The sequence below is a fragment of the Trachinotus anak genome, unplaced genomic scaffold (genome assembly GCF_046630095.1).
Source record: "Trachinotus anak isolate AG129_WGS33_773 ecotype Australia unplaced genomic scaffold, CSIRO_AGI_Tana_v1 ptg000013l, whole genome shotgun sequence".
NCBI lineage: Eukaryota > Metazoa > Chordata > Actinopteri > Carangiformes > Carangidae > Trachinotus > Trachinotus anak.
The window spans coordinates 28,177,302-28,201,577 of record NW_027273864.1 but is presented as its reverse complement, the minus strand read 5'-3'; the positions used below and the strand labels follow the sequence as shown (position 1 = coordinate 28,201,577).

The 24,276-nt window shown below is 41.0% G+C and overlaps 1 protein-coding gene across 4 annotated transcripts in view; it reads right to left on the bottom strand.

Annotated features, from left to right (window-relative positions):
- Positions 1-1,266: 1,266 nt before the first annotated feature.
- angpt4 (angiopoietin 4) overlaps positions 1,267-24,276 on the bottom strand; it is an 81,169-nt gene continuing 58,159 nt past the window's right edge. For all 4 annotated transcript variants that reach the window (XM_071495401.1, XM_071495404.1, XM_071495405.1 and 1 more), the window contains 9 exons: positions 15,050-15,205; positions 14,852-14,973; positions 10,306-10,390; positions 9,770-9,917; positions 9,495-9,607; positions 8,721-8,822; positions 8,458-8,624; positions 7,804-7,937; positions 1,267-6,094 (listed from right to left, as the gene is read on the bottom strand). In XM_071495401.1, coding sequence (XP_071351502.1) covers positions 5,934-6,094; positions 7,804-7,937; positions 8,458-8,624; positions 8,721-8,822; positions 9,495-9,607; positions 9,770-9,917; positions 10,306-10,390; positions 14,852-14,973; positions 15,050-15,205 — 1,188 coding nt within the window. In that variant the 3' untranslated portion in view covers positions 1,267-5,933. The remainder of the gene's footprint in view (positions 6,095-7,803; positions 7,938-8,457; positions 8,625-8,720; positions 8,823-9,494; positions 9,608-9,769; positions 9,918-10,305; positions 10,391-14,851; positions 14,974-15,049; positions 15,206-24,276) is intronic.

Here is a 24,276-nt window from a genome sequence, read left to right as displayed (position 1 = left end):
ATAATAAGTTATAATGTCCAGTTTAGAGGTTGTAGTTTGTGCTGCTGTTGAACTGTATTGCATTTTCAGAGCATGTTTCTTTTGATTTGAATGGCGTGGACAAAAAATAAAAAATAATAAGAAGAACACTAGTTAACAAATTTGGGACGAATTATTAATATGTTGCACTACACTAGCATTTTAATTCTTCTATTTAATTTGTCTTACTCTATTTAACATTTTAACCCCATATTTTAATTTACACCATTTAAATATAATTTATATGTCTTCAAATGCTTTTTACTTCCTATGTAAAGCACTTTGAACTTGTTATTTAAAGGTACTATTCACATAGATTTGCCTTGCCCAAAAGATGAACTCCACTCACATAGAAGTAAACTGTAATAAATATATATTAAGTTATTTTACATGCATACAATATGCAGTTATGTGCAGACTGTGCATATATAACGTCTGTGCACAGTGTATGCAGCACAGTTGTATTTATATTTGACAGTGTGAAATACTTCAGCCCTGATCCAATACCTGGATCACAGATAAGGTCTAGAAACTGTTTTGCTGGAGTCTGGAGTCACACACATATAACACACACTACACTTCTAGTTTTCTTTCTTGTGATAAATATAACAAACCACTGAGCAGCAGTTTGCCACCTGCAAACCAAATATGTTGTAGTTACACAGTCGACCACAAGAGGGAGGCAGCACAACACTGAACTCACCTGGGGGGGGTCCCCAAATTCTGGTGGCTGACTCCTTCAAAAATGAAGCTTTACTGACAACATGCAGTTTGCACAATACTTGGATGCGTGCGAACATCTTGAATTATATTTCATCATTTTTCAAGTATGAATCTAAACAGAATTAAACTGAAGCAGATGGTTACACTTTCAAAAAAATCTGGCATCCCTGCATGAAAGAAATGACAACAACACAATATTGTAAAAGTAAATTATTGCTGTAGGACACAATGCATTCAGTGTAATGTAGTTAGATTTTGCTTAGGAAAATCACATTGGTACAAAGTTATGTAAAAATATTTGATAAATAATGTATTTACTTTCAATAAACACAGAAAACAGAAATTGATTGATGCATAATAAATGTGTTTGTTTAATATTATCCAAATATTATGTGAGGCAGACACGTTACATTTATTCTATAAGACATTTCTTAAAGATTTACTGTTTACTGTAAGTATTTTGTTCCCATTCTGCTCTTTTTATCAGTGAATGGCTGAGAGAAGGAGAAGCAGTGACCACTCAGATCAGCTTTATTAATATATTTTATTGTAAAAATACTGCAGACTGTTTACAGTTGAGTGGACAAGCTTTGCTACACATATGCAGTAAATAAAAAAACAACTTTAAACCTGAAAAAAGTGTAATCTGTTGATGTTTTCAGTATCCTGAAACAGTTTCAACAAACCAAACACATGGTAACAAAGCCAAAATCTCCATCTGCCCCAAACCTCAACATTTTCTCTTCCATAAAGTGCATTTTAATACGATATGTGAAGTATGTAAAATACAAGAAAAACTGGATTTTTCTAAGCAATAGTCTGCTATTTTGGGGAAAATGCTAATTTGTTTTCTTGGAGCAGTGGTTCTCATAGTGGGGTCCAAAGGTCCTGAAGGAGGTGAATGTTTTGGTCATGGGTTTCAAACACTTTGTGTAATAACACATTTAAAAGCAAAAATCTTATCTAATTTGTTTCAGTTTAGGTCCTTGATGTGAAAAAGTTTGAGAACCACTGGCTTGGAGAGATTTAGATGAGAAGATAGAAACCACTCTCTGTAATCTGCTGCCAGTAGCTGGTTAACTTTAAATCACTTCATGGTTTTGCACCAGCCAACGTCTGACATATGTCCAATATATGAACCAGGACGCCCCCTCATCCTCTGATACAAGTGTGTTAGATGTTTTATTATTATTCATTATTTTATTTCTTTTTTTATTGTTGTTTAATTTAAAAAACAAATCTTTTTTATAGCTTTTATTATGCCTTTGTCACTTCTTATTTCTAGTGTCAAGAGTCTCAGACTGTCAGTCACCTGAAGGACAGGTTAAGTTGCACTAACCTGTATAAAAGGTGCCAAACAAATGAAGTTTGACTGATTGATGGACAGGAGGATCCCTCCTCTGTTGCTCTTTCAGAGGTTTCTTTCTTTTTTCCCTAAATAAAGGTTTCATCCAAGTCGAGGGTCTAAGGACAGAGGGCACTGTATCCTCTACAGAGTGTTTAGCCTTTTGAGGCATATTTGTTATTTTTGATATTGGGATTTATAAATAAAACTGACCTAACTTGACTGATTGACCGATAGCCTGGTATAAAGACTGTAACCAGGGGGAAACAACTTAAGAGATGCTGGTAGAGGAATTTTGTTACCACTGGACAGAGCGAGGCTAGTCTTTCCCCCTTAGTTCCAGTCTTTATGCTAAGCTAAGCTAACCGGCAGCTTCACATTTATTGTACAGACATGAGAGTGGTGTCATTCCAAGCCAGAAATTAAATTGATGTATTTTCCAAAGTGTCTGAGAATTCCTGTAAAGTTCTGTAAACCCGAAGGCTGGTTTGTCAATCTGAGTAAACATGTTGTGTTCGAGGAACATCAGGTCTTTCTCTGTGTAGCACTGTAACTTTTCCAGTTTTGTTCTTCATAGAAAAATCATTCCCACTGAACTGATACCAAAGTGAGGAGTCACGAACCTGCATCTGCTCAGGGTTTCTGCTGGACTCAGCACAGTCAGAACAAAAAACTGAGCGCACTGTTGATTATCGATCAGGATGAAGTTATCGGTCACTGGAAGCTTTATCACACAGTAAACATCCATTCTACAAAAACATGTTTTTGAGTCATGTTGATAAATGAAAAAAAAACACCACTCACTTCTTTGACTGTCAAACACACACAACCGGTCCAGTTTTCACATCGTGGTACCAGGAACAGAACAATGTGTTTCTATTATGTTTATATGAGACAGACAGAAAAACACAGTTCAGTTAATGATGATGATGATGAAGATGCACTGAGTAATATTAATATGTCCTATAACTCATCTAATGTCTGTATAAGTAACCATGAATGTTTGTGTGTGTGTGTGTGTGTGTGTGTGTGTGTGTGTGTGTGTGTGTGTGTGTGTGTGTGTGTGAGACGATGAAATGTTGACTTCAGGACCAGAAACAAGAAAATAAGCAGGTTGTTCGGATTAGGAAGATAATTAAAGCAACATTTCTCTACTTCAGAACCTGGACGCTGATGAAGCATTAAGTCTTTGGGTTGATTTTTTCTCTTTCTTTCTTTCTTTATTCATTCTCCAGATTTTCTGTCCCATCATGAAACAACTGAAAAACTTTGCTTCTCTTTCTTTCTCACATTTCCTTCTTTGATTCAAATACAGAGTTCTGGCTAAAACATGTTTGAAGTGTCGTCATATTCATCCTCCGGCAGTAAAGCAGAGAACGGTGATTATTCACTCTGCCTGCCATCATTGTTTCGTCTCCAGAATAACTACAGAGTCCAATGTGTCTCCAGCTGCAAGTGTCACAGTTGCCGTCCTTCAGTTACTCTCCATTCATTAGTTACAGGTCTGTGTGTCTATGCTTGGAATAGCAATATGCACAGTGAGGGGAGTGTGAGCTGCACCGATATTTGTCCACGCGACTGTTAATGCATCTCAAACCTCCATGAATCACAGTCACCTTCCTGATTCTTAAACATCTTTCAGTCCTGCCAGGGACTCCCTCCCCAGGCCAGACCCGTTGTCCCGCTGCAACAAACCCAGACCACAGAGGAAGACGAGCAGGGGAGTGTTACTTAGTGTTAGCTGTGGCTCCAGATGTGGCTCCAGATCATTAGATCAGTCCTCAGTGTGGCTTCAACTTTATCACGACATCCATCAGATGCTTTATTGTGCCTTTCTGAAGCTACAGGACTCATCACCTTCACCTTTCCTGTGAACCGGTTTATTATGGTCACACTTCATGGAAGAAACAAGCAAGTCAGGTTCATGTGCTTTAAGCAGCCTTGGTGCCATTAGACAGAGATATAATCCACAGACTGTCGGCCTGTGTCTCCTCACAGCAGAAGACACCACATCACCGGATACTTCTCATTCTGCTCCACCTCTTCACTTCATGTTGGTCTAAAAAACTCTTTACTCCGGTGGCATCACATTTACTGTGTTAGTCCAGGCATTTTTAATTTCTTCAAAAAGTGTGATACTGTTAAGGACGGAGGTTTTAATGCAGTGGAAGACAATGTGATATGATCTACTGAGTGATCAGGGTGTATCTGGAGAAGTTTTTAATGAAATAACTCATCACAAGAAGAAGAATGGCCTCTGGAGTTTTCTACTTAAAGACAAGAAATATGGTTTCATTTCTCCTTAGCTGAGGGAGTTACTTAAGGGTGTTGCACAGAATCTCTTAAAAAGTTTCCTTAGTTAAGAAAAAAATGAATTTGCAGCAGTAGAAGAGATTTTACGACAGTAAGATTCTACTGTTTCAATGGAGACTGTTGATTTTCTGCCATTAGCTTGTGATATCTGTTATCACTTCTGGGAAGATGAAGTGCGCTGCTATATCATCCTCCTGTTGTTATGATGGGAACTTTACCACAGTCTTTAGCAGACGGTAAGAGTGTTTAAACTCAGTGAGTGACCCGGCACACCGCTGATCTGTGGACATGAAACACTTTACTAGAACTAGAACTGACCGGAAAGATCTGTAGCATGGAACCACAGAGCAATCATTAATAATGAAGGAGCTGGAAGAGCACAGCTGCAGAAAGTGGAGTGATCCATCTGTGGGGGGGTCAGACAAACCATAAACCGATCTGTAATGTAGAATCCATTTGTCATCGTTAAGGGTCCATTGGGTTCTCCCACTCTTCTTGGGACGTGTTCATTTTCTTCATTTATCCCCATAAACTCAGCCATGTTGCCATTAAGATAGAGTCAGGGGGTATCTTTAGTTTTTTCCTTAGTTTGGTTGCTAAGATCTTGTGTGCAATGGTTTAAGTGAGTCCTTAAGTGTAAGACCAAGATAAGGAGAAAACCTTAAATACTTAAGTGAATGTTTGAAGGAAATCTTAACTTAAGGTGATTTGTGCAACTGACCCCAATTCCCAGTGGAAAACTCTCCAGATGTTGGAAAAACAGGAATATCCACAGAGGTTTACTGTCATGCTACGACCTGCAGAGGAAAACTGAATAAGTGGATTCTACCATTTAATCCAGAGGTTCTCTGAAGTGATGAAGGGCTGTACCATGTAGCTGTCAATATGCTTCATCAGAACTTCACACGGTCAACAAGCTTCAGAAACTCAACCAACATCTTTCCAACGCTGGATTAAAAGCATTCACACCTTCACTGACGTCTGCTTCGAGCTGTGGTTGGCCAGCAGGGTTTACTTCTCTTTTTCATTCTTTACACGACTGTTTCTGTCACTTTTTCATTTCTCTCTCTTCATTTCTGCAGAGGGTGGCCATTCAGTACAGGTATAAACACTTCCATCAACACCTCAGTTCTTTTTGAGCATCAGCCTCATGGATCCAGAGCAGGTTATGATGAAGTGACTTAGAGGTGATGTAACAACACATCCTGCACGACTTCCAAAGGTGTGAAGGTGGTCCAAAGTGCTGCTCTTGACTCATATGGGTTTTACCATTATGGTTGTGATTCTCAGGATCTGCTAAAGTCAGGTTTGTACCATTGTGGATCCAAGAGGTGGACTGTACCATCTTGACAGTGGATTGGAGGGTTGGTCTGTAGGGTCAAGCCATCTTGGTGCTGGAGCTGAGGGGTGTTCACATAAACAGGAAGGCATATTGGAGCAGGGGTGTCACAAAGCCATAGGGTTGTACCATCATGAAACTGGAGGGTCCTAAGGCTGAGGGTCGTTCCATCAAGAAGGAGGCTGAGGGGTGCCGTTAGAAGTCGTAGGGTCGTACCATCATGGAGGTGGAGTGCAGGGAGTAGCTGGGGCCTCTGAAGTGGTGCCACTTAATGCCATTAAGCTTCCTGATGTTGTGGCCGACGGTGTAGTAAATACCGTTCAGGTTGGAGAAACCACAAGCGTCAAACCACCAGCCTGAGGGAGGGGGACAAAGAGGAAGATGAGCAGAGTGAAATGAAGAGCAGAGAAGAAAAGAGCGGATATAGAAAGGAAAAGAGGAAGAGAGGGAGGAATGATGGCCAGAGGAATGTTTGAATGACAGAATTAGAAAAGAAAGGCAGGTTAGAGTTTGAAGGAGGAGTGAAGGGAGGGGAGATTAGGGAAATAAGGGAAGGGGGAGGAGGGGGAGGAAAGGATGAAGAGGTGAAGTGTGAGAGAGCAAAAATAAATAAAAACCTAGTGATAAAGTTTCCCTCTCCTGTCCTCTGTCATTTCCTCACCACCTCATTTGTTTTCTCCTCTCATCCTTTCCTCTTTCATTCTCTTCTCCTCTCCTCTCCTCTCTCTCATCTTGTTTCCTTTCCTCTCCTCCAGTCTTGTTTCCACTCCTCTCGTTTCCTCTTCTCTCCTCTCATCTCCTCTCCTCTTTTGTTTCCTCTCCTCTCCTCTTTTGTTTCTTCTCCTTTCCTCTCCTCTTCTCTCTCATTATCTCTCTTCCATAGAGACGATTGTCTCCAACACAAACTCTCCTTGTCTCCTTCTCTCCAAGATTTTTGTCATCTGTTTCTCTCTCGTAACATCTCTTCCTCAGCTCCTTTCTCTCTCTCTCTCTCTCTATCTCTCTGACTCTTTCTTTCTCTGTCATATTTCAGTGCATCTTTCTCTCACTGCCATTGCATTTTTTCATCACCTCTTTTCTTTCTTTTCCTTGTTCCCTGGGTTTGAGTCCGACCTGTGACCCTTTGCTGCATGTCATCCCCCCTCTCTCTCTCTCTCTCCCTGACTCTCCCTCTCTCTCATTGTGGCAAAACGATTAGTGGCAAGAAAATAACTGATACCCAAATGATACAGGTGTTTTCTTATCTAACTGCGTCATTAGTGAAAGCTCTGTGAAATTTAGGCAACTAGAACGACCTGATAACAGTAGTTAGTGAAGGAATGTGGTCATGCTTCAAGTTTACATGATATAACACATGCTGAGTTCATGACAAAATAGAAGACACTTCTGATGCACAGTATTCTCTGTATTTACAGTTTGAAATGTGAAGTGATGCTCATTGGGTTTGAACTAAATCTGCATGAAGTACAAAGGTGATGTAAGAGGAGGTCAGATGTGGGTAAAAAGATAAAGACCCATTTATTTTGTCATTAAGAAAATTTGATTGGAAAATTTTGGAGCAAATTTCATAGTTAAGACTTCAAAATCTTCCCTTGAGGTAATACTGTGGATGAAGAAGATGTTTTTTTTCTCTTCCTCATGTTTGTTCTTTCTCCCTCAGCTGTTTCTTTTTCATCTCTGTCACTCTTTCTTTTTTCTTTCTCCTCTGTAAATTGCAGTGATTTTCCTCAGAGAGCTCGAGGTTTTGCTGGAGCGATTAACTTTAATCAGCGATCACGACCCATCGAGGGGGAAGCCGAGGAGAACTACAGAGCTGTTTGTGTTGGCATTGACACAGGGTGAAGGGTAGTGCACTGAAGGGTGACAGATGTTTGAGAGGCCACAGCACTTATTCTGATACTTACACAACAAAATATGTGTTTTTGGAATCATCAGTTTTTTTAAATTTGCTGTGATTTATGACTGAGACATATTGTTTAATGACTTTAATGACATGTGACACGTTTGCTTTTATGTGCTTTGGACTGGACGACGGCTCAGCCCCCAGAACTCACAGAACCTTTACCTCCAGTGAGCATCAGGGCACATTTGCAGTGGTCACAGTTGTCATTGTCCTGGTCTCGGGTGCTGAAGCCGGTCCCATGTGTGGCCAGACTGCTCTGCCTGCCTGCTGTCCCGCTGTAACCTCTCAGGTACAACCTGAGCGAGAGGAGACCGGGTCATCGAGAGGCAGCGTGGAACATAACTAAATACATTTACTGTCTACAAACACACCACTACAGTTCAGGGGCAAATACTTTTTCTTCACTACGTTCACCAAACAGGATTTACTGGATCCAGTTATTTTCAGGTTTTTAGAAAAGAATTAAATACATAAATTGATTAATCACAAAGTGAAAATAACTGCTGCAGCCTTAAATACCAGAACTGAAAAATGACTCAGTTACAGGTAAATACAAATACGTGCAAGTAAAAGCCTCAAACAGAAATATTCACAGTAATACTGACTTCAGTTCTAAAGAGTAAAAGTACTCACATTACAAAATAATGATTTACATTATATTATGATATGTAAGCAGCATTTTAACATGTTGACTGGCTGAACTATTATCATTGATGGTTGTTTTCTGTTGGGTGGGTTTAGCCTTTAATAATCAATATATAAGTATATGGAGACATGTCTGTATCAAAGAGCATACTGCATTTGTGTGTGTGTCACCTGTACTGCTGCCTCTCACTGGCCAGTGTAAATCGGTCGTACTGGGAGTGGGCGGGGTTTCCCTCCCAGTCTCTCAGCTCCACCCTCAGAGAGTACTGACCCTGACTGGTGAGCAGGTACAAAGCTTCATTTCCCAGCCAGTGCTCTCCTAACATGTCCCCAAAACCCTGCAGACCAGGAGGAGGAGAGCCACGGTTACTCACTCACTTACTCTCAGATCTTATTTTAAACTTTGACTCTTCGCTCTCAGGAGACAAACGCACCTTTTTGTACTCGCTCCAGCTCCTCTGGAAGTCCACGCTGCCGTTAAACCGCCGCTGGAAGACAGTCCACCCTCCACCACTCGTCTCCATGTCACAGTAAACCTTCAACAGAACAAACAGAAACTCTTCGCACTTTTCCAAACACCAGTGTCTCACAGTGTGGAGAGATGATCTGAATCAGTTAAAACACCAACTTATACACATTTTCAATAAATATAAGAACAAACTGTGTCCCCCTGGAGTTTTCAGCAGGTTTACATACAATTTAGGAGCTAGAAGCTCATTATTGATACAGCAGAAACACAATGTGAAGCAGATTATTGATTGAAGCTCGTCTTGCAGTATCTCAAACACAAAGACGCCTGCAGTCCCTGAAATAAAACCTCATTTCCATATTGGGGCCTTTAATCAGAAATACTAGGATACATTTATTTGTTGTCAGTATGGCTTTGTTCCTCAGATACTAATATCTTGCCTTTTATGCTCCTCAGTTCAGTCTTTACAGCGTCAACAGACAAAGTGACCCTGACAGGTGTGTAATGTGCGTCCACTCAACACGGTGATTCCTTAATCTGATCAAATTAGTTAGTGAAAATGATCTGAACACAAGATTTTTTCTTTGTCGTCTATTTGTACATCAATACTTAATTAAAACGAGATAAAAGTCAGTAAGTTGTCAGGTTGTGGCTCGATACGATGTCAGTGGTTTTGGGCTGAGTTTTGATCAATATAACTGAATTCAGAAAAACAACGTGGCTGCAGGTCAGACATTACCTGCACAGGTTCAGTCCTGTTGCCGATGTAGATGTGATACAGACCACTGACAGAGTGACCGGCCTTGTACACATCTGCACAGTCCCTCCACATCTGGCTCCTTGGAGCTGGCCCTACACACACACACACACACACAAAAGGCAGCACAGTCTTATTTTCATGTAGGCCAATAAATACTCTATGGACAAAGAGTGTGAGTGTGTGTGTGTGTGTGTGTGTGTGTGTGTGTGTGTGTGTGTGTGTGTGTGTGAGTGTGAGAGTGAGAGTGTGTGTACCTGAACTACTAGACACCATGTTAATGAGTGTGTGGACAGACTCCATCAGCAGAGCCTGCTGCCTCTGCAGAGCCGTGTTGTTGCTGCTGGCGACTCTCAGCTGCTTCTCCAGAGACTCGATGGCCGACATCTGCGTCCTGATGACAGACTGAGAGAGACTCGCTCCTGTTTAACAGCTCAGCACTGTTTAACTTCACACATCAGATCTATGTTGTTTCTAACGACAATAATCAATAATCTTTAAACATCCACACAGTCTTATCCTTATTTTGTTTTTTATAAATTACTTATACATACTTATATATAGTATACTTATATACTTATATACTTATCTTAGTCTTATGAATCACTACAAACTGTAAAATAAATCATCTGCACGCATCTGTATAGTTCATGTTATTTTATTTGGTCAGACATTCAGCTGTCATCTGGTACATCTTTAAAATATAAAATACGTGCTGATTAAATTCACATTAAACTTTCCTGGCGTTAGGAAAGTGAACACACACACAGACACCAGCTTCTATGAAGTGTACCTGCAGCCTGTTCTTCTCCTGCCTCATGTCCTCCAGCTCTCCTCTCTGCTGAGACTCCAACTTCTGAACTTTACTCTCCAGACGACTGAAACACACACGAGGAGAAGAGAGAACACAACTTTGAACACTTGATTCACATCATGCGACTGAGCTGTTTTCCACCTTAAATCACAGAAACATCTACCCAGAGTGCACCTGTCTTTCTGGCGGTGGTGAGCATTTCTCTTAAAGACATGATATGATTATTACAGCTGCATGTGTCCCTGTTCCTCTCCTGTCTTCCCTGTAGCTCCGCCCAGCTGCTTCCTGATCAGTCCTCCATGAGGTGCACCTGGTCTGGGTTAAATATCTGGTGCAGGTATCAGTGCGGAAACTGACCATGACTGCTATTATAGTAACCATGGCGATAAGGTTGGGCACACCACTGTCAGTACACTCTGCGTGTTTATTACTGTAACCGTGACAACCAAGGTCTGCTACACCTGCCGCTGTGCAGTTGCTATTTCAGGAGACATATCTATAGGTCGTGTTGGAGGGTTGGAACAAACAACCTGTCGTCCAGGTCAGAGGACTCGTCGTCTTCTTGGGAGAACCGTCCTGACAGAACATCAGCAGCAAACTGATTCCGATCAGATGTTAGTGTCAGAGACAAACAGAAACTGATGGTCAACAGTCACTTGGCTTCTCACTGTCTCTGACCTTGTAAAACTTCATTGTTTTACCAACATGCAAACATGCAGCACAGAAACTTTTGTATTAACTAGATAAAGACATCTGGGAAATGTAGGAAATCACGGCTGGTTGAGGGAAAGTTCAAACACCAAAAGGTAAATGACTGTATGTCATCACTACATAACTCCTGGAATGCTTCATATAAATATGAGACTGTTGAACATGGAGGTTGTGTATACTGTCAGGGGGAGGACACAAATCCAAACTATTTGTACAACAAATCTGTCTGTAGCGGAGCAGAGGTTGTAACTCCTGAGTTACTCCCTCCTGTCAGAGAAGCCGTAAAACAGCGAAATAAAGATTAATAACCCGACCATCATTCTTTCTGCCGGAGCGGACCACGGTCCTCGTTATCTGTGCAGCTGAACCAGCAGCACAGCTGCTGAAAATAGACTCCAGCCCACAGTTAGATCAACAACATATGAGCCAGATGAATGAAACCTGATGAGGGAGTGGCAGCGGCTTCACAGGCAAATATGGGGCAGTTAAAGTGACTCAGCGTCCAGTTCACACTCACTTTTCTGGCTCTGAGTCCAGAGAACAGGGACTGTGGTGAGGGGGGGTCTGCAGGAGCCGGGTGGGAAAATTAGTTTTCTTCCCAGAATAGGTCCCAATATCTGTGTGTGTGTGTGAAAAAGTGTTAAAGGCAAAGGTGGGTAAACTATATGATGACCATTATCAGAGAAATGTATTATTTAAAATAAAAATACAAACAGCCAATCAGAAGAGAGGCTCTGAGTCTCTCTTCTGATTTCTGAGTGAACAGATAATATTATAGAAGATTTCAGGTAAACACTCAGAGAAACCAAATCCTGCAAGGTTGGATGGTGGGTCCAGGTGGGCGTGGCTTGGGGCGTGGCTGAGAGTGGTCACTGCTTTGTTGTGACATCACAAAGTTCCAGAAGTCCTGACGGCTGGTTTTAAGGCTCAGTTTCTGAATACAGGCTGTGAGCATTTCTCTGTGGACTGAGGCCTTGATACTTTCACAGTATTAATATAGAACCTAGACCTGCTTTATAATCACAAACACATGGACATCTCACAATATTGGACCTTTAATATCATTCCCGAGACTGTGGTATAAATATCGACTTCATTATCATTTAAAATGAACCAAAGGTTTCCAGACTGTGTTTAACAAGTAGGAAAGTAAAGTAATTTTCAGTAGGTTTAGTCCAAACATTAAGAGAAATCAGACAGAAGTCAGACGGGACCTTCCATCATCCTCACATATCCACATGTAACACGCAGCTCTTTTACACCTCTGAGTGATATTACTTTACCTCAGTGGGCGAGACTGTGGTCACACTAAGAGCTGAGACACACGATCAGCTCCTGTCTCTGATCACTTCAACATGCTGACCTGCACATGAACGAGCCAACGTCATCCACCATGATGTGGACTGATGGGGAGTCACTGATCGCTGCGGTGCTGCGGTTTGTGTGTGTGTGTGTCTGAATGTGTGTGTGTGTGTGTGTGTGTGTGTGTGTGTGTGTGTGTCTGAATGTGTGTGTATTTCCATGTGTGTACATTAATGAACTTGCACATGTTCTTAACCACATACAGGCTGTGTACAAGGCCTGTATCAAACACGAAGCAGATTTGACCTCTTCCATCTTATTACCAGATTGTGTTTTATGTATGTACAAAAGAACCAGCTGTTTACACAGCGGCACATTGTTGTCAGGTAAATTAACGTGTTAACTGCTTCCTGGCTGAGAAAACGTTCCTGTCTCAGGCCTCAAAAAACCCACTGCACAATCTCAAGAATGCATCATCACCCAAAATAAAACTCAGCTGTTTTTATTTTTCCTTGCTTTGTTGGGCTCTAAAACAAACTAACACACACCTGAGAGTGTTTTCTGAGCCAAAACTGTGTCTGTGGTTAAAATTTGGTAACGATAAGATAAAAACCATGGTTAGAGACAGCGTTGGCTGCATGATGTGTCAAAGGCTCAGACTCTGTTCACCCACCCTGCTCTCTCTAAAGCATATTTACACTGTTTTACACTCATTTTAGAGGCAGTGCAATCGCATATAAGTTCATGCAAAAAGGGCGCTATTCATAGACAGCATTTTTCAGCAATAGACATTTAATGTATTTAAATTCAGTAACTACATCTCTACACAACAGTTTTCATTGTTTATGAAAATCCAGCTTCACTTCATTTCTTCATTAAAACAAGGAGAGTGTTGTACCTGTGCTCTGAACAGACGCAGTAGCTGCTCTTTGGTTAAACCACACATGGTGGGTGTCACCAAATCAACCAGGACTGAAATTTCCAGGATGAATTTCTGCATGAGCTGAGCTTTTTATGAGCACATCTTATCTTATAAGAGGAGATAGGAAGAAAAAGAGAGCTGTCTGTATGAAAATAACTAAACTAAACATGCAGAAATTGGACTAAAACATCTTTAGTTTTTGTGACTAAATCTAACACACACTAAGACTAAAAATAAATCGAAATCAGGTGCCAAAATTAACACTCACACACACACACACACACACACCCCTCCACGCTCGGTTCTGTGTTTGTATTGAACTGTATCTGTTACTGGAAACAGAGAACATGCTTGATAATTACTGTGTGTGTCTCACCGCACAGCGCGGTGTCCAACTTCACCTCATAATGAAAAATAGTGAAAATATTGTGAATCTAAATATTGGCGTGTCTCGCAGCAACAGCTGTGGACGTATTTCCATCATCTGTAATGACTTGCTTGTATTTCAAATATTCTCAGTGTTCAGTTGTGAAATGGCTGATAAGCCTCTCCACTCAGGGTCAGCTCCTATGTGGGTCAGAGGATTACAACAAAATGATTTCAACATTCACGTGTCTCCAGGGAAAATCACAGAAATATGTTAATAAGGTTGGCCAAAGACACACACGGGTGATCTGCATGAACGCAGCTGAAAACCTGGATGCAAATTTATCAAAAAGCTAAAAGTCAAATTTTAGATTTAAATGGAAAATAAATGTAAAAACCTTTCACTTTGACTTTTACTTACAAACTAAAAATGTGTTTCACGTGTTGTTATTTAATTTGGATGTTTGATGTTTAACACCAATTAGAAGCCAATCACGTGTCGAGACCTGAAGCCAGTGAACAAATACTGAGAACAGTGAAAGTAGGAGATGAGTAATTTTAATAAGTTTTAATCATATTCTTGAAACTTTTTGCGGAAAAAACATAGACACAAACTTTTTATATGTCTGAAAAAATGGCTGGAGGGGTTTTCAACGACAGAAGCTATTTGTCAAATTTCTTTTCACTTTAACACACTGTATAGTGTGTTTTGGACACACTATACAGTTTACTGTGTCATTGGTCATAATGATGATGACTAAAATATTTTTTCTTAAATCTGCTTTTAATGTCTTTATCATAGATTATGACAGTAATAAGAAAACAGGATGTGAAGTGATATAGATGATGTTTTCTCTGATGTGACTCTTGCTCTGGTTTGGTTTATATCACCTTTCATTTAAATCACTGTATTACATCAGTGTTAATTTCACATGTTAATTCTGACTTTAAATGTTAAAGATTTCCCACATTAAATTAAATCTAACAATGAATGAATAGTTGTGTTCATAATAATCAACATGTGGTTGCTCCTCAGGTTTACTCTTATATTTCACTGCAGTAGGAGTAAGGCTCTTGATAAATGTTGACCTTTTGTTTTATTCATACGTTGGCTCTTTAGACTTTTGTTGACACTAAGTCTGAGAAGTCTGATGAATCAGGGCCCAGATTCAACGATCTAATCTCTAGCCTCTTACATTCAGGTAGAAACAACGATTCTTCTACCTGTTCTTGTCTCGCAGCCGACTGATCTCGGACGTCTGCAGTAGCAGCTCTTTCTCCAGCTTGTTGGTGGACAGAGAGTTCTCCAGAAGCTGGATCTCTATCCGGGACGTGTGGTTCAACACCTGGTGGAAGACACGGCGTTAAACACAGCTTATCTGAATTTCAAATGACTGGATCAGCAAACTGGCGACTCATTACCTTGGCTTCCACCACGTTGAGTTTGCGTGTCTGCTCCGCCGTGTGTGTGAGGAGGTTCGTCCCGATCTCCAGCATGGTGGCCGTCTGGTTGTGAACGACATGTGACGGTATGTTAGTGGTGTCTCGTCTCAGGCTCTTCTGAACGAAGGTCTCCAACTGCAGACCAAAGAGATAACAGTAGATAGTATGATGTGGTGGGATACAGGTAAAACTAAAAAGACAGAGACAAAGACAGGAGTAGAAAAAAAAAATGGAAAGACAAGGCGACACCTTTTTCCACTCCACACAGTAATTTTGACCTTTACCCTCATGAATAATACTAGAATTACCGCCTCGTGGTTGTATGCCTCCACCAACCAGTCAAGTTGCAGGAAACATGGTCACAACCTTTACTTCTATGGAGGACCACAAGTGTCACAGAAATAGTAATAAAGCATTTAATTAATTAATGATTAATTGTACAATAAAAAAATAGTCATTAATTTGTATTAATCTATAAATAAATAGGCTGTACAAATGACATCAATCAACAAATAGTTTTGTTAAAAAGGGGTTTACAAAAACAACATAAAACTGTTAATAAGTACATAATTTAAAGGTCCATCCAGTCTAAAGGTAGATGTCCATGTGTTTGTGAATATAAAGCAGGTCTAGGTTCTATATTAATACTGTGAAAGTATCAAAGCCTCAGTCCACAGAGAAATGCACACAGCCTGTATTCAGAAACTGAGCCTTAAAACGAGGCATGAGGACTTCTGAAACTTTGTGATGTCACAACAAAGCAGTCACTGCTCTCAGCCACAGCCCAAGCCCCGCCCACCTGGACCCACCATCCAAACTCTCAGGATTTGGTTTGGAGTGTTTTACCCCAAATCTACTATATTTTTATTAGATCACTCAGAAAACAGTCAGCCAATGAGAAGAGAGGCTCAGAGACAGTGTAAAAATATGGGACCTTGAAAAGTATATAAATGAATTTGAAAATACTTATTTGTTAGGGTTAGGCTGGCCACTTTAAAATGTGTTCACTGAGTGTTTTTTTATCCAGAAGCTCAGCATAGAGTTGACGTATTTTAAGCACTAAAACCACCCACTCAGTGCATCAAGTTCACCAAATCAAACATGTATAATGTAACATGTCAGGAGGTCTGGTATATAAAGATGCAGGTCTCTCCATCTCTGGGAATATCAACCGATGCCAACTCGCACTGCCACACTGTGACCTTCAACCCTCCCGACAAATAAATAATCTATCCATCCAGCCAGCTATTCATCCTTCAAACTCCACGTCCCCAGGATATCATGCCACTGAGAAGCACAGGGAGTTGATAAATATAACACTGCACCAACAAACAGATTGGTCCCAACGGGACGCCTGTTACCAATGAGGCTGTTTGATTAGTAACAGGGAGGGAAAGTTCAGGCCACATTTGAGTCTGGTGTGGATCACTTTTCTTAAATGAATCAATTTTTAACTCAATGAAGAGTAGATTGCAGTTGAATCCTGTCTATTTAAATGTAGCTGTGGTTTGGAGCCAGGGTGCTTTTTAGTTTGATCATCACACTTTATTTCACAACTCTTTACACAAATCTTTGAAATGGAAGTTCTCGGGGCTCATAAGAGGAAACAGGTGTGCCTGATTACAAATAAATGTACCGTAGAGAGATACACAGGAAATAAAGTCTTGAGAGAATTTGTCACTTTATTCATCGAGTGAAATCAGGGGGCAGTGGTGAAAGTAATGCTTTCATAAGCACCATGGATCCAGACCAGAAATGAATCACTAGTTCCTTAATTTTCAGCCGAACTTGGCACCAAATTTCAGTGAAAACTGACAAACAGAGACAAAAACCATCCTTGGTGAAGAAAATGAAGTGAAGGCTTGAAATCCCCTTGAAAGCCAATGACGAATGATGCTGACTGAGACTGTTCGGCTTAAATGTGTTTGTTATGATGGCTGAAGGCTGACAGCTGGTTCATTTTTCATAGGTGCTGACTAATCTTCCAGTTTCACCAACATTATGTGTTCATGGTTTTATTCCTTTAAACTGCTGATGTTATCCACACTGATTGACTTTATCATATTCATCGTTCTTCATGCGTACTATTACTCATTTTCACTGACAAATTAAAGTTACTCAAGTGTTATTATGTTTAGTCTGCTTCAATTCAGATTAAACAAGCATCGCTCTGTTCAATCAGAAAATAGTTTTATGAGAGGCGAGATACAGATCGCAGCGGTCACAAATCCAAGTGGCTTTTTGGGGGGGACTTTTGAGTGAGCAAGTAAATTGGGCCAACCTGGAATGGGACAGAGAAAAACAGATGCTGTGACGCAGTGAGAAGTTAATCAAATAATCAAACAGGGCGAAAACGAGATGGAACGAGATGGTTGGTTTCTGCGTCCTGCTCCACTTCCCAAGATGTGGCACAGATAAACTCTGATGAAAGAGGCAAAGCCTCCACCTGACTGCAGAGGGGGGCTAACAGCTCAAAGTAGCTGCTATACTTCTCCAAATATACAGTATGAACAAATATATATTTACCTTGTGAGAGAGTGAGGGACAGAATAAACAAGAGAAGAAGAAAAAAGAGAACAAAGATTATCAAAGTTCAGCAGGTTCTTTTTGTTGTTATTTTTTTTGTTGATTCACCAGAGACACAATGTGCTGACTTTTTAATTGACCCTTGCTTCCTGCTGTAGGAATAAAGCTACACACACACACACACACACACACACACACTCAATACATAAAGCCTCTTCACACACACCAAAGACACACTGAGACTCACATATTCACATACACAAGCTGGCATACACACAAACACACAAACACACACACACACACACACACAAAATTATAAACAACACAAGCTGACCAACAAGCTCTGGGAATACGCAGACAACCCCACGTATGGAGGGCTTGTTTCTGGGACGCTAACTCAAACCACATGTTGGCTTCGCTGTGATCTGGCCCTCTGTGTGACTTCACAGAGGGAGGGGGGCTGGGAGGGAGTGGGGGTGGGGGGTGGGGGCAGGGGACAGGGTCACAAACAGCCCAGATAACAAGGCTGACGCACAGGCAAGTAGCACCGATAGGGATCTGGGGTAACAAGTGCACCGCGGGTGGAGAGTGTCGATGTGAACTGGCAGCTCTGGACCTGAAGGGACGGAGACTGAGAGAAAAATGACAGTTGTGATAGTTTGATAGTTTTTCAAACTGTAAGAACAGAGAAACTGTCACTACAGGAACATTTCCATCTCCTGACAAGCATGGTGTCAGATCAACTTATGGGTCTGTCGGCAAATTTCTTACTTCGTGCACTTTTGAGCCATGCTGCTTCAAGGGATGTGAGGTTGACATTTTTAAAAGTGAAATGTTTAAATAACATTTGATGGATTTCCATGACATTTGGTTCAGACATTCATGGTCCCCTCAGGATGAATTCTAATAATCATTGTGATTATCATCATCTGGTCCAAATTTCATCTATCCATTTCCTGTCTCTTATCCGGAGACCGGTCAGGGTGGCAGCAGGTTAATCAAGGTCATAAATGACCTTCCCCAGCAGCATTTTCAAGTCCCTCCTCTGGGATCCTGAGGCATTCCCAGACCAGATCTCTCCAGAGTATTCTGGGTCTACTCCTCGGCTTCCTACTAGTTGGACATCCTCCAACGGGAGGCACCCAGGAGACATCCCAGTCAGATGCCCGAACCACATCAACTGAATCCTTTTGACATGAAGGAGCAGCGGCTTTACTTTGACCTCCCTCTGGATGTCTGAGCTCCTTACCCTATCCACGGCTGAGCCCAACCACCTTACAGAGGAAACGCATTGGGTGAAAGGTGACAGTTGGAACATAGATTGACTGATAAATTGAAAGCTTTGCCCTCCTGCAACGCCCTCATTACAGCTGATGCTGCAGTGAACTGCCCGTCAGACTCATGTTGCATTTCACCCTCAATCATGAACAAAACCCAGAGATATTTTAAAAGTATCTCAGATTTCAATTCAATCCAATACTTTGGGTTAAGACCAAATTCCTGCAAAACTTACATTTATCAGTCTGTCAGTGCAGGAACCAATGAAAAATCTAAACAAGCTGACTTTCAATCCACATGGAAAGACTAAAAAAAGAATTGTTTACAAAATAAAAGTAAACAATATTTAATTCTCAGCATACAGATTTGCACCAGTCCCTGCTTTACTTAGATTCACATCTTTTCATTGTGTTTCTTGAATGCATACTTGCAAGGCTTGTTTTATTACCACAGTGTGTCTCTAAGTATCAGAGAGCCCAGATGTTTTGGCAGCAGAACAAGCCAACAGCCTCAGGCTTTGTTACTGACCATGGCTGCACTTGACGTACTGTTTTACATGGTTTCAGGCTTCTACTTTCTCTGTCCTCTCTCCAATACCATCAACATCCTTCATTTCTTCTATGCCTCTCTGTATCTCTTTATTAGTGAGTTGTTGTATCTTTGTGTCTGGTCTTTAACTGCGTCTTTCACTGTCTCTTTATTTCCATCTATCTTTTTTTTCTCCTGTTGTCCAACTCTGCAGGGCAGTGGATGTTTACAAGTGTCAATAATAATTTTAATGTCCATCTTTGGTTTAGACAACTGTAATAAATTTGTGCACTTGGTTGTGAAACTAGTTATTTCTTCCTCTGTGCCTGAGGTACGACACCTGTTGAACTTCTGCCTTTGTGACACAGACAGGAATCCCTAAAGGTAGTGTTGACAGATGGAGGGAGATTTGAACATTTAATTTCCTCACAAAGCTGCACAAGTGGTTTCTCTGTGGTTTGCGCTTCCTGAAACATTTCCGATTCATCAGGATAAGAGCTGCCACTATGAAGACAAGAAACAAATATTCAGTGTATTTTATATTCAATTTAGGACTGACTGGGGAACAAAGGAAATCTACATTCAAAAATATAACTGCTGTCAAGTGAAAACCAAATTTCTAAAATGATTGGTTTTCAGGTTATATTTATATCTTATATCATCTCACAAACCCTCATTTATCTTCTGACCGTCTGGAGGGGCTTGGCTCTTAGGTTGGAAGAAACTCACTGAAGAAACCTTTTTTTTTAATCTAAAAAGGCTCCGACAAAGAAAGTGATGAGACCAGAGCACAGGTGGACTGGACATGGGGACCACCAGCTCAAATCCCAGTCAGCCCATGGACCGTCATGGACATCCACAAAGTTTTTACCGGTTCCACCAATGTCTTTACCGACTCCTTCAGTGTCATTCGTGTGTGTCGGTGACTTGATGCTACATAATGTTACATGTCCGTTTTCATTAGTGACGGCTACAGTAGACAAGATAACTTAAGCTAACCAATACTTTGAACTTGTTCGGGAAATGTTGCTGTGGCTAGTTGGCTAACTGTCAGCATTGCTGGTGTGGGATAATGGTTGTGGTTAGATTGTTTTTTGCTAGCTCTCGTGTAAACAGGGTAACTTTGTTCAGTTGAGCCTCCTGTTGCTTGTTTAGTGGACATTTTCACTGGGCTTCGTAACACTTTGCTGACTGAGAACATGAAGGGAGGGGAGGGGACTTGTGGCTGAACGAAGGACACGGCTGCGGCTGACAAAGCATTCGTTTTGGTCTGAGACGCTGGTGGTCTAGTGCGACATCTAGTGGTAGTTACAATTCGTTTACAGAAACTTTAAGTAGACTTGTAATAGAAAATTTTTACATCAGTTTTACTGAAGTCAGAGATCTGGGCGCTCTGTCCACCACTGGCCAAGTTTCTTCTTGATCTCACTACATACCACGTTAATGTTATTTCAGTTAATCTCATATATACTCTTAACCACACATATTGTAAAACCTTCCTGCCTTCATGTCTATCATACAGACCATGTGGAAGCTGCGCCGTGTTTTTTCACCTGTCAGACTTAACATGGGACATTCCTTACGTTGTAAAACTGAGCTGCTGTTTTCATTCCTCATGCTCCATATGCTCCATCTTTAGTAAATCTCCTGACAGGTGTTTTCTGAAACACCAGACCGCTGCCGAGATGCTTTGCACATATACCTCCTGGGGGATATATAATAACATCATGATTATGGTGCTGTCAGGGTGAGCGGGTGCGGCAAGTGTGATTTTTTTTTTACCTTTCTTTGGATTGAGTAATTTAACACCCCATTTTAGCTTGGACACATATACTGTGTGAATGGCCAATAATTCAGAAACACTGGCACCAGATACATGATTAATTCAGGAGATCATAGCTGGACTTTAATCCAAAGAGACCCCAAAGAGAAAGCCAAATCAGACTGGACTCATACAAGTATTATGGCAGAGAGACAGATGGTTGTGAGATGTTGGAAATCACAAGGGGGCATCAATTCAGGACTGGTTTACAGAGGTCAGAGCAGTGGCTGCATATGAAGAAATTAGACATAGTGCAAGCAAACATGCTTCATGTTAGTGGGAAATAGATCAGTGTTACAGTGTTTGGGCCAAAAGCTCACTGGTAGTAGTGGTGTTGCTACTACTGTAGTATTTCTGCAGCTGTACCACTGACCACACTGCTGACAGCTGACTGCTGTATTCTCATGTTGGGGGTGAGGGTGTGGCCAGCATGGCGTTTTTCACAGATTTTTGTGGACAGGATCTGAAGGACAGAAATACTGGACTTTTTTTGTAAAGGATAATGAACACCACAGAATGGCATACACTACAATCCTGTCAGTCCTCTTCTGTCTGTCTGCAGGGTGTCAGGGTCACTGTTGTGTCTTGCACGTCACAGTTGCTTGTTTTGGTACCATGCAGGGCGTGCAATGGAAAAATCTCCACGGGACGACATTCACTTCAACCGTTATGTGTTTATGTTGACCGCCTGCAAAAACTGTCACGCCTGCGAAAATCCCTCAGAGAAAATGTGTGTAAGCTGTGATTGTTACTGACTGTACTGATATTCATGCTGAGGTTTGGAACTTTTTGAGCAAAGAACTACTTTTATACTATTATATATTACTGCTCAGTGAGGCTAAGCCTTAGGTTCAATTTAAACAAAGTTATGGTGATCTAGTGAATGCTTATGATTGGCTAAAGTTTGCTCAGCTATCCACTCTGCTAAAGTTTAAACAGTATTTCTAAGTTCATGTCCAATGGTTGTTTTTACTTTATAAGAATAAAACTAAAAACAGATGCAGTTTTAACTTTCATTTTCTCTCCTTCAGAGCTGAAGTTGTTTTAAACACTTTTTACGGGAAAGCTACATTTATGAAAGAGGTAGGAGTCGGGAAAGCAGTGGAGAAGACCCAAATTAGTCGTGTTATTTTGTTCCTACAGGACGCCAACACGTGGACTCAGACGTGGGCCAAACACAAACAAAGCATCTTCTCCCTGTTACAGCAGTCAGCAGAGACTGGATGGTCACTAAAGAAATAAACTCACACATACACACACACACACACACACACACACACACACACACACACACACACACACACACACACACACATTCTGTTGTTCAGTCACTAACTCTGCTCACATGTTTCTTGCAAATGCTTCAACATTGCACTACACATGCTGATACCCAGAGATGTTACTACAGCCATGTTACCTGACCTGACAATGGCACTAGATTTAAAGTCAGTCACCACCGTTATTACAGGTCATCAATACGGGCTCATGAATGTCTCTGTAATCCATTCAGTAGTTGTTGAGATACAGTCAGAGTAACTGACCTTACTGTCCACCGAGCTGAAAAATATTCCAGTCTTTTTAAGCTGTTTTATACCAAATAAGCTTTTCATTTTGACACATCATAATTTAAAATAAAAGTAAAATACTGGAAGTGGAAATGAAATAACTGGCAGGATAGCAGCTTCAGCAGCTCTAAAATAAATATGCACATGACAAGAAAAGATGAGAGAAGAAAAGACAAACTGTCTGGATCTGTTTAGTATTCTCTACATCACAGCTTTATGTTTCTCTGTGTGTCAATAACCTAAATATTAAAGTCTAATGACCTTCTAACTGTCTGTTGTGTGTTTGATCCCCAACAGGCAGTCTGTCAAAGGGCCACAGCTCTGTGTTTGTGTGAGTGAAGGAATGTGAGTATATGTCAGTATGTCAGTAAATGCATCTATAACATGTGTGTGTGTGTGTGTGTGTGTGTGTGTTAGTTAGTCAGACTGCCGGATCACTGCTACACCCCCGCAAACGAGCCTCGACAAATATCTCAATCATCTCACCACAATCAGGACCAGATGGGCTGAGTCAACAGTGTCTGTGTGTGTGCATATGTGTGTGTGCAGTCTGCAGAGCACGAGTGAACTTGTGTTTGCACATCCAGGCATACACTGAAAAGTAGGACTAAGTTTTACGTCTTAACAGTTGTTGTGTGTGTATGAGCATTTTGAGGCCATGTATTTATCAAATTCACGCAGACACAGGGAGAACATGCAAACTCCACACAGGAAGGCCCCAGGCCGCAGGTTCGAACCCAGAACCTTCTTGCTGTGAGGCGACGGTGCACCACTGCACCACTGTGCTGCCTATGATTAAAGTTGGTAGAATTAGTGATCAAACAACATTTGTCTTCAGGACAAGATCAATTATTTTCTCATATTCCAACTATCATAGACCTGGTCAGCTCCTTGATAAAATCTTTTCATTAATGTTGTTTTTCTTTCTTTATGAAAAAGAATTGCATAAACCCATCCAGGGGTTGGGAGAGAGGTTTTCTGTCTTGCTACAGTTCAGGGCCGTAACCTGTCCTACTGTGTGAGCGTCTGCTCCGGGGTAAATGTATGAAAACGACCAACAGGAGGTTAATGCTGCGATGTAAAGAGAGGGTTTCAGAACCAGAGAAAGAATGCTAACAGAGAAATAGTTTGGTTGGATTGCAAATGCAATTCAGTCCTTGGTTACATCTGAGAACAGATTGTGATAGCTGCAGAATAAATAAATGAGCAGCAGTTACTTCTACTCCCTGAGCAGAACAGTACATTGACTCATTAAACTACACAGACAGAGAAGAAGGACATGTAGGTCTGTGCTGAAAGACATGTCTGTAACATTACCTGGATGTCCTAATCTATTGACTAAGACAATAAATAAAGCCGGTGTTTTATATTAATGACTGCTGTTGTCATAGCGCTCCTCTGTCAGCGTGTTTGAACAGATGGTGCTGGAAGGACGCCACTCGATGATGGAGTCACTGACAGTGTGGTGAAATTTGTTTGGTAAAACA